Source organism: Telopea speciosissima, chromosome 10 (assembly GCF_018873765.1).
Source record: "Telopea speciosissima isolate NSW1024214 ecotype Mountain lineage chromosome 10, Tspe_v1, whole genome shotgun sequence".
Taxonomy (NCBI): domain Eukaryota; kingdom Viridiplantae; phylum Streptophyta; class Magnoliopsida; order Proteales; family Proteaceae; genus Telopea; species Telopea speciosissima.
In genome coordinates this window covers 18,379,464-18,390,764 of record NC_057925.1, presented here as the reverse complement: position 1 = coordinate 18,390,764, position 11,301 = coordinate 18,379,464, and the positions used below count along the sequence as shown (strand labels likewise).

The window sequence follows — 11,301 nt, the reverse complement described above, 5'->3', positions numbered from 1 at the left end:
GATACCAGATCGATAATGTATCGGTTTTGCAGGTTACTGATACCCGTTTCGATACCGTGCACGAAAACCATGGAGCAGATCGACTCTCTTCAAAAATAGCAAAAAGTAAATTGAATAAAAATAGGAAGAGAGAGAAGAAGTGGGGTGCTTTGAAGAGAGTCGATCTGTTCCATGGTTTAGTGCACGGTATCGGAATGGATATCGGTAACCTACAATATCGATACGATACCGATACGATATCGGCTTGGATTGGCTGTATCGGGCAAAATTACCCTTGAATCTCCTTAAAAATGAGTTTTCTGACCATTTTACTCCTTGTCCGTAACATGTTACCGATACGGTATCAATATCGGTGACTAGCAACATCGGTATGTATTGTTCGATACGGGCGATACAATACTGATACTTAGAACCATGATCTGTTCAAAGAAAAACGATGAGGATGAAATGTTGAATAAAAAATTAATTAGATAGAGAAATTGAAGAAAAAAAAAAACGAATGGAGTAAAAAGCGGGAGAGAGAAGAAGTGGATGAGTGCTTTCATTTTTTACTATTTTACTGGCAAAAATAATAAAAAGTAGAAGATGAATGGTAGGTTACATAGATTAGCAGGTTACTAGGTGAAAAGGGTAATCTACGTATTTAAAAACATGAGGGTAGAAGGAGATGTAAAAATTTAAAAGCAGGGAAGTATCAGAAAAGAAGTTTAATGCAGGGTAGTTTTAATAAATACAAGCTAAGTGTAGGATAGTGATAATAATTACCCCTTAGATTTATAAGTGTACGTATCTCAAGAGGATTGGATATGCCACCCACTTCAAGTAAGCAGATGGACGGCCTTGTCCAACGGGATGGGCATGGTGATCCTTTTCCATGGGGGAGGGGAGAGAAATAGGAATTTTTATCCTCTTAATTACACTGTTCGTACCTGACGTCAAGTACATCTAATAGAAGAAAATGGACCCCATATAGACCCCACATCAAGCAGTGTGTTCAGATAGGGAATAGGATAGTTATTTTTGCCTGCTCAATTAAATGTACTTAACGTCAAGTACGAACAATATAATTGAGAGAATACAGATCCGAGAGAGAGACACAAGGTGGGTACCACAAGTTCTGTTAAAACTCAGACCAAAAACAAAAAAAACAAAAAACTGAAAATGCTACAAATCAATTTTTTTTGTTAATAAGTTCATATTAAATACGTGTACGTGGGAACAGAGAAGTAAAGCACGTGCAACGCGCTTCTCCGAGATAATACTAATCTCACCTCTTGTTTTTTGGTAATGAGAATTTTATTAGCACTCTCACTCTCATACTCACGCGGTTCATTGACTTCTGTACCATAAAACATGCCATATGAACCACGTGGTACGTACGCTGGGTCGAGTTCAAGCAACCTCACACGCGCCACGGACTTGAACTTTCATAGATGAAGACACGAAAGAGCATTCTTACGTGTACTCTAAAGTCACGTTCATCCCTCATTCATGGATCTAGATCCTCTACTGCTGATTTGTCTAAGTAGGAATGTGCTGTCAGATACGATGCTGCATGCAAAAATCGCCTTACCCCACTCGAACAAATTGCTCACGGATCCAGATCGTCTAATTCCAGCCTATTTTACTTTAAAAGACGAATCTAGAAGCCAAACCACCTAAACATGTTCTCTCTCTTTTAGTCTCCCGTTACTCGAACATCAACCCTCCACTAAACTGCGGTCAGAACTCAGAAACCTACTTTAAGAAACCAGCTCTTACTGCTTTCAAGTTTCAAGTTTCAAGTACGAGACCCATCTCATCTATTTCTCTACACTCTTCACCCTAACCTTCTTACAAGAACAATCTCAATATGGATCATCAAAACAACCAATACACTGAACTCGATCAACCTCTCCTCTCTCCAAAATCACCATCTTCTTTCCCAATATCATCTTCTCCAGATATCCAAGCCAGCGATCAACTAGAATATGTTCTATCAGATACCCAGTTACCTCAACTGAAACGTCTTCGTTTAGCCACCATAATCGAGCTCAAACTCCTCCTCTATCTCGCTGCTCCGTCTGTGATCGTCTACATGATCAACTACCTCATGTCAATGTCTACCCAGATCTTCTCCGGCCACCTCGGTAACCTCGAACTCGCCGCCGCCTCCCTCGGCAACACCGGCATCCAATGCTTCACTTATGGAGTCATGCTTGGAATGGGGAGTGCAGTGGAGACCCTATGTGGGCAAGCCTACGGTGCATCGAAATATGAAATGCTTGGTGTATACATGCAGAGATCAACGATCCTGCTTATGCTAACTGGAATCCCAGTTACCATCCTTTACATCTTTTCTAAGCCAATCTTGATCCTCCTTGGGGAATCATCAAGAATCGCATCGGCAGCTTCCATGTTTGTTTATGGTCTGATCCCTCAGATATTCGCCTATGGAGCCAATTTCCCTATACAGAAATTCTTGCAGGCACAGAGCATTGTGACCCCCAGTGCCTACATAGCGACGGTGACGTTGGTTCTGCATATGTTATTAAGCTGGGTGGCGGTGTACAAGATCGGGCTTGGGTTGTTTGGGGCTTCTTTGTTGCTGAGCTTGTCGTGGTGGGTTATAGTGGTGGCTCAGTTCGTTTATATAGTGAAGAGTGAGAAGTGTAAGAAGACATGGACCGGGTTCACATTGGAAGCTTTTTCAGGGCTGTTTGAGTTTTTTAAGCTATCGGTTTCGTCGGCGGTGATGTTGTGCTTGGAGATTTGGTATTTTCAGATACTAGTTTTGCTTGCTGGCTTGCTGGAGAACCCTCAGTTATCGTTGAATTCTCTCTCTATCTGGTAAAGCACTAGAGCTTCCTTAACTCTGTTAATAAACCATTTTTATTTTGCATTTTGCAATTCATAGGACAACAGATCCTCTACGGGTTCACATAATGTGCGACCCTGTGAATGCGCCGCTAAGGCCGCTACGGGCAGCAGAGGATCTGTATTGTGATCCGTAGTCTGACTCGCATCATAATCCAAAAACAAAAAAAAACAAAGTGTGACTTGCATGTGTGGAGTGGTTCCCACTGTAATGCTCTACGAGTCATTGCTTGCTCATGGCGGGGTAATTTGAAATACTGTAAATTAGGGTCCCCTAAATTATGGGTTTAGGTAGGAGGTCTCAACTCTCGATAGATGGATCGGATCGATGGGTTCTGTTGGGCTATAAGGGTGAATACCAAACCAAACCAAATCAAAAACCAAAATTATGGATTTAGGTAGGGGTGTAAGTTTGGCCATGACAGTCCGAACCTGTCCTAACTTGTCCTAAGCCCGAATAGGGCCTGGGTTGAGATACCTTGGCCTTAAGGGCGGGTTAGGGTTGGGAAATTCCGGCCTTGAGTCAGGGCTGAGCCGGGTCAGGGTTGAGGGCTCGGGTTGAGCCCGGTCCGGCCTAACCCGACCCTGTCTTCTTTTTCTTGTTCTTTTTTATTTTTGTTGTTGTTGTTGTTCTTCTTCCCAGTCGGGCCAGCTCATGCATCTCCCTTTCCTAGCTTGGTCGGCCCATGCATCTCCATTCCTCCTTATGGTCAGGGCCAATCAGGGTCATCCCAGCCCAACCTTGAGGACGGGTCAAGGTTGAATTTTTCTGATCCTGAGTTAGGACAGGGTCGGGCCTGAGTCCAGCTAAGGGGACTCAGGGTTAGGTTGGGGTTTTAAAAGGCCCGACCCAACCCGACCCTATTATAGCCCTAGATTTAGCCAAAAACCAAAATTATGGATTTGGGTAGGGGGTCTCAATCGGTGGGTTCTGTTGGGCTATAGGGTTGAATCCAAATCCTAACCAAAAAACCAAAATTATGGATTTGGGTAGGGGGTCTCAAAGATATATTATCATATCATACCCGTATCCATTTCTAACCACTAGTTCGGTATCGGCCAGATGGTATCAGTATATGGGCGGATCCGAAACCTGCTTTTATTGTTTTTTGTTAACTCAAATATGTGTACGTGTACAATGTGCAGCATGACAATAAGTGGCTGGGTTTTCATGATTTCGGTTGGATTCAATGCTGCTGCAAGGTTTGTCTCTAATTTCTATAAAAAGAACTGTGATTTCTTAATTTAAATATTATTATTGCTTGGAATTGTTCTTTCCTCCACAAGGAATTGGGCCAAAAAAAAAAAAAAAAAGTTGAGCTAGGCCTGCTCTTCTTGGGTTAACAGAGACCCAGGTCCATAACTGCCCATGCTAGAGTTTGGGTTTGGGTTTGGGTTTACCATGTGAGGTTTTTTTTTATGAATCTTAAACTGTGTTTGGTATGCATTATTGAAATAGATTTTGGGTCGAGAACATGGTTTGAAACCCAATTCTTCTTATCTATTTAAATCTATTCAGAGAATGCTTACCAAACACAACCTTGGTTGTTTGATAGTTCTAAAGTGTGTTGGTTTTTAACCTCATTCTTTTCTTTTTGATAAAAAAAACAATAATAATAACAGTGTGAGGGTGAGCAACGAGCTTGGAGCTGGACACCCTAAATCGGCAGCATTCTCAGTAGTGGTGGTGACTTTGATATCTTTTGTAACTGCATTGATCTTATCAGCAGTGGTGCTTGCATTAAGAGATGTCATCAGCTATGCTTTTACTGGTGGAGAAGCTGTAGCCCAAGCAGTCTCAGACCTTTGCCCTTTACTAGCCATCACTATGATCCTCAATGGAGTCCAACCCGTTTTGTCAGGTACATTTTTTTTTATTACAACTTCATGTCTGAAACTCTTTAAATTAATTTGATTATTTTCAAAAATTCGTTTCGTTTCGATCAGATCGAGATAAGAAAAATATCGAAATTTCATTAAAACATTGTATTTTTTTTCATAAGTTTTTTTGTTTTGTCATTTTTGGATGAGAAAGGCTTAAATATTGAAATAACTGAAGCGATGACAAAACGATGCATTTTTAGACCGAAATAAACGTGATTCCAAAACAAAATTTTCAAAGTTTCAATCAAAACATTGTCTATTTTGAGTTTCGACGCGTCGTATGATGTTTATATCCAACAGTTTCATCTCGGGGGTTCAAAATTATGGAAATATTCGCGAAATTTTGAACTATGGTTGTTTGAAGAATTGGGTATAAAGCCAAGTTCTTTTTCAGGTGTAGCTGTTGGATGTGGATGGCAAACATTCGTTGCTTATGTTAACGTGGGATGTTATTACATCATTGGGATCCCCTTAGGGGTTTTGCTGGGTTTTAAGTACAACTTAGGTGCCAAGGTATGAAATTCCTATTGATATCCTTCACATTACCATAATTTACTTATGGAAATTCACTCTTTGATCATCTGTGGATGGTGTAGGGAATATGGTCAGGGATGATAGGTGGCACAACAATTCAGACTATCATTTTACTGTGGGTTACCTTAAGGACAGATTGGAAGAAAGAGGTGAGTCTGATAAACTATCATTTTTATCTTTAAAGTAGAAGAGGAAAAAAAAATGAAATAAAGTGAGTCAAGGCATGATTGATCTCTTGTGTTCATGTATCTGTTCATAATAGTTGTAATGTGACTTAAATTTTAGGTGGAGAAAGCTATGAAACGCTTGGATAAATGGAAAGTCGATGAAGAACCAGTAGGGAAAGAGTGATGGGAGCGAGCTTTGGAACTTGAAAAGCATGGCTAGTTAACAGGTGAAGAGATATGGTTTCTGTGGTGATGTGTATGGTGTGGAGTGATGTGAGTTAGATCCTTTAACCTTACTAACAATGCTGATGGTCATCCATCTCTGTAATTGCTTTATGACGGCAACTAGCCCTTGCCCAAGCCCAATTAGATATTCCAAGGGGTACCATCTCAGGCCCAAGCTCAAGCCCTAACAGCCCTGCATTTAGTTTTTATTTCAGTTATTGCTATAGAAGTAGTTATTAGAGGACAATTATAGCTATAGAAGTAGTTGTTAGGGAGTTATTTTTTGTAATTTTTTTTTTTGATTTTGAGTCTTTAAAAGACTGTATTTTGAAAAGGAATGTGGAACAGAATTGAATAATGGAAAGAATGAATTGAGTTTCTGGTTGTGCGCATGTGCACCCTCTGCCCCCCCCCCCCTTCTTCCTTCTTCTTCTCTTTTCTCCCTGCAACTCTGATTCCCCCCCCTCTTCTTCTTCACCTCTTAGTTTCTTCTCTTTTCCCCTTGCAATTTTGATTTCCTTCCTGGATTCTCTTTCTTCCTTTCCCCTCCCCATTAAAGGTGAACCGTTGATGTTGTATCATCGCATTTTAATGAGAGGTTGAAATTGATCAATGTGATCATCCGATCTCAGTAGTATCTCACCAGCACATTTTCGATCTTCAGATCCCTGTGTTTGAACTTGGAACTTGTTAGTGGAAAGTTAGAACTTTGCAAGATTAAACTAAGCCTCTACTCCCATGAAGATAGGCTGGTTCGGGGGGGGGGGGGAGCCAAACCTGGAATTTTTTTCTGTCAAGACGATGTACCATACCCTGAAGAATCGTAAGGACTCTACAGCTAATAATCGTCTGTCGTCCACATCTGGTTTCAAACCGCATTACTTGATGAAGGTGTAGGAAAACTACAGTCCATGGGATCATCAAACACATGAATTAATTGTCCATCATGTTGGATTCACAACTATTGGGAATCTGGGTCAGCCTATGGTCTCCCATGGTGACCCTATGGCAATCCCATGGTTGCCCATGGGAACCCTAGTGAATCCCTATTAGGGTTTGGTATAAAAATTTATTACCAAACCCTCTCTTTCTTGTTCGATAAAAAATATGGGATCCTCGAGAGAGAGAAAACTCATCTCTTTTCCATCCCATGGAAAGAGGGATCCATCCCATACCCGAATGCGCAGCAAAAATAGATCGATTCGGGTTTCCTTCACATCCCATGATTATCAAATAATTAAAACACTTAATATAAATAAAAATATCAAAATCTGCTAACCTCTTGAGCCTCAAGTGTTGCTCCTCCTCTAGATAATGGTTCTTCCCCTAACGAGCTGATCAATCAAGCCCTAATTTGGATCTCCTTGAGGTAAGCAGAAGAACCCTAAGCCAAACTAGAATATCTTCTCAAACATTTGGATCCAGTCCAAAAAACCAGGTTTCTAAAATCCTAATCAGATCTCAAAACCCTAGAGAGCGAGAGATCAAAAGAGAAGGAGAGAAGAGAGAGAGAATGTTTGCATTTTTGCAGGGGGTAGATATTTTGTCCAACCCTTGGATAGCTTTTGTGCCCGTTCTGGTGTGTTTATATAGGTGAGGCTCTAAAGAGCCTCCCCATTCCCAATGTGAGTCTGACTCTCTCTCTCTCTCTAGTTTGTCTTGAAACCCTGATGGGCTTAAGTGATGGGCTTCTAGCTAGTGAAGAAGCATAATCTAAAAAAAAATATTTTAATTAATTAAATTAAACACTAATGGGCTTTAAAAAAATAGCATCAAGCTCATACTAGTTTAAAATAATTAATAATAATTAGCAAATCCCAGAAATACCCCTGCATATCAAATATGAAAATGTATTAAACAAAAATGTATGAAATATTTAATATATAATAAATCGGGTCGAACCGGATGAATCGGGTTTGATGGACACACAAATCCAACAATCTCCCACTTATACATCGAAGCCAATTCCTCATACATTTTAAGCCCATGCCCTCCATGTGTTTCTCAAACACTCTAGGGGATAAACCATTTGTCATGGTGTCCCAGACATTTTTCAGCTGTGCCCACTTTGGAGATACTCACATTGCCTTGCTAGATAATCTCCCTGATAAGGTGATACTTCCGCTGCACGTGCTTGTTCCTCTGATGAGCCCTAAGCTCCTTTACTTATGCAATTGCCCCTCTATTGTCACATAATAGGGGAATAGGGCATTTGACAAGGTCAGAGACTACCTCCAAATTTGATAAAAATTTCCTCCGCCAAACACCATCTTTTGTCGCATCATAGGCTGTAAGGTATTTTGCTTCGGTAGTGGAATCGGTCGTAGATTTTTGTTTTGCACTCCCCCATACAATGACACCTCCTCCCATTAAGTAAACCATCCCAGACATGGATTTCATGTCATCTTTTTATCGGTTTGAAATTCTGAGTCAGTATACCCTAGAACCGATAATTGATCACATCCATAAAGTAAGAAATAATCCTTAGTCCCTCTCAGGTACTTGAGGATGTTTTTCACAACACTCAAATGCTCTCATCCAGAATTTGACTGGTAATGGCTCACAGTCCCTACTGCATAGCAAATATCTGGCATCGTACACAACATAGCGTACATAAGACTCCCTACTATGGAAGCATAAGGAACCCTCCTCATCTCTTCAATGTCCGTCTGAGTCTGAGGACATTGAGAAATGAAAGATTGACTCCATACCAAAAAAGAATGCTTCCCCTGTTGGAGTTCCCCATACCAAATCTGGCCAGAACTTTATCTATATAGGTGCCTTGTGACTTGCCTAACATCCATCTTTGGCGATCTCTTACTAGTTTAATCCCTAGGATGTAACTTGCTTCTCCTAGATCTTTCATCGAAAAGTAGTGGACTACTACTGTTTAATCGATGTAAGAAACCCCACATCGTTTCTGATTAGCAATGTGCCATCTACGTATAGAATTAGAGAACAAATCGCACTCCCACTGAATTTCTTGTAAACACATGGTTCATCTATGTTTTGATCCAAACCAAAAGTTTTGATTGATTGATCAAACTTGATGTTCCAGCTTCTGGAAGCCTGCTTAAGTCCATAGACCATTGCAATTTGCATACTTTGCCTTCTTCCTCCAAGGAAGAGAATCCCTTTTGCTGTGTCATATAGATATCCTCATTGAGGTATCCATTTAGAAATGCGATCTGCACATCCATCAGCCAGATCTCATAATCAAAGTACGCTGCGATTATCAATAAAATCCTGATGGATTTCATCATCGCCACTGGGGAAAGGGTATCATCATAGCCAACACCATCTTTCTGGGTGTATCCTTTTTCCATCAGTCTCGCTTTGAACCTTTCAGCTTTTCCTTTAGGTCCCTTCTTATTCTTGAAGATCCATTTACATCCAATGGATTTTACCCCAACCGGTGGATCGACTAGAGTCCAGACCTTGTTGGAATGCATTGAATCCATTTCAGAGCGCATTGCTTCCAACCATTTAATAGCATAAACATCCTTAAGAGCCTCAGAGTATGTTATCAGATTATCATCTGACTTAACGGACACCATGTGGAACTCTTCCACTATTTTCTCATCGTCAGTGAGAAAAACTAACCTTGTGGGTGGTCTAGTTATCCTCCCACTGCGTCGAGGTTCTTGAGGTGTTGAGGTTTCAATGGGTACGTTGCTTGGTTTCAGTTTAGGGAGTGATGTTTCTGAGTTATCCAATAACTCCTCAGTAACTACAGGGTCTGATCTTCTTGTGAGTGTTTCCTCCTCAAGGAAAGTAGCATGTTTACTTACAATGACCTTTTGGTCATTGGGTCATAGATGTAATGACCAATCATGCCTTTGGGGTAACCCAAGAAATAGCATCTTGAAGTCCTGGATTCCAACTTATCTGTCTATTATTTGCACACATGTGCGATACAACCCCATACCTTAAGATGTTGCAGGCTAGGCTTACTCCCTTTCCACAACTCAAAAGGTGTTTTAGTGACTGCTTTAGTTGGAACTCTATTCAAGATATACATCATTGTCTCTAGCGTAAACCCCCAGAAAGATAGAGGGAGCTCACTATAAGTAAGCATGCTCCGAACCATATCTAATAGAGTTCGGTTGCTCCGTTCGGACACACTATTCTGTTGTGGTGTTCTTGGATTTTTTAACTGACTAAAAGTCCCCTCTGATGTAAGATACTTTGTAAATTCATCCGATAAATATTCTAATCAGCGATCTGATCGCAAAGACTTGATGCGTTTATCCATCTATTTTTTGACCTCGGCTTGGAATTCCTTAAATTTCTCAAAGGCTTCCGATTCCTTATGCATCAAGCAGACATATCCATATCTAGAATAATCCTCAGTAAATGTTATAAAGTACTCGAATCTATACCTAGCTTGTACATTTATGGGTCCACACACGTCAGCGTGTATCAATTCTAACAAATCTGTGGCTCTAACACCTTTATTACTAAAGGGTTTCTTTGTCATCATGCCTTGAAAGCATGACTCACATGTGGGAAAGGATTCGACTTTTAGACTCTCCATCCTTTACCAGCCTACTGATTCGGTCCATATTGATGTGACCTAATATTATATGCCACAGGTACGTTAGATTCACTGGAGCTGCTTTTCGTTTCAAATCAACATTTGAAATTAAATTCATTTTAATAGGGTAATCTAGAAAATATAAAACTTTTTGCAAATAACCAGATGCCACAAAGGAATTATTAAAATAAATAACTAATTTAGAATTAAAGGAAAAACTATATCCGTCTAAAACAAGTTTTGAAATTGAAATAATCTTCCTCTTAAAAGAGGGTACACAGTAACAATCCTTTAAAACTAAATCAAAAGAACTAAAAGTTAAAGTAAAAGTTCCAACAACCATTGTCATGGCCTCGGCTCTAATGCCCATCCTCATGCGCACCTCATTTCTTTCCAGTTTCCTTGTCTCTCTGAACCCCTGCAATATATTGCAAACATGGATAATGGCCACAAAGTCCACCAACCATGAATTAGATGGTTCAATAGATAAAATTGACTCATAAAGAACATTTATATCAAATGTACCTTCTTTAGGAGTACCTGATTCTTCTGGCTTCTTGTCTTTCACAGTAGCCAGGAATGCACGACAATTTCTCTTCCAGTGATCCTCCTTCTTGCAATAGAAGCACTTACCACATGCCTTCTTATTGCCATCACCTTCACCCTTGGCTTTCAGGGTCTTGCTCTTGTAACCCTTTTTCTTCTTCTTCAGCTTGGAAGAAGGCTTTGCATCAGTGGTGTTCACAGGGTCTTCTCTGCCTCGACCAAAGCATTGTCCAACTTAGTCAATTCCAGTTGTCTTTCACTGATCTTATAAGACATTCGAAAAGAAGCATATGACCCTGGCAGAGAGTTCAAAATAACATCTGTCTTGTAAAGAAGATCGAATGTTGTCCCCATGGTCTCCAGTTTCTCAAAATAGATTTATCATTTTCATGACATGACCTATTACTGGGGACCCTTTAGACATCCGGGTATTATGGATCTGGCTCACCACATCGTAATGTGCATGACTGAGCTATCTATTAAACAACTCTGCAAGCTTATCCATTTTACCCTCAGTAGTCCTTATGTCTTTAATAGACTCCACTAATGACT

General features: G+C 40.3%; 1 protein-coding gene across 1 annotated transcript; it reads left to right on the top strand.

Moving 5' to 3' along the window:
• The first annotated feature begins 1,837 nt into the window (after nucleotides 1-1,837).
• On the top strand, nucleotides 1,838-5,673 carry LOC122643933 (protein DETOXIFICATION 40-like). The gene is made up of 6 exons (XM_043837509.1): nucleotides 1,838-2,829; nucleotides 4,003-4,059; nucleotides 4,480-4,718; nucleotides 5,135-5,253; nucleotides 5,337-5,423; nucleotides 5,560-5,673. Exons 1-6 carry the CDS (start codon nucleotides 1,853-1,855, stop codon nucleotides 5,623-5,625), a joined length of 1,545 nt encoding a protein of 514 aa, XP_043693444.1. The 5' UTR covers nucleotides 1,838-1,852; the 3' UTR covers nucleotides 5,626-5,673.
• The last annotated feature ends 5,628 nt before the right edge of the window (nucleotides 5,674-11,301 follow it).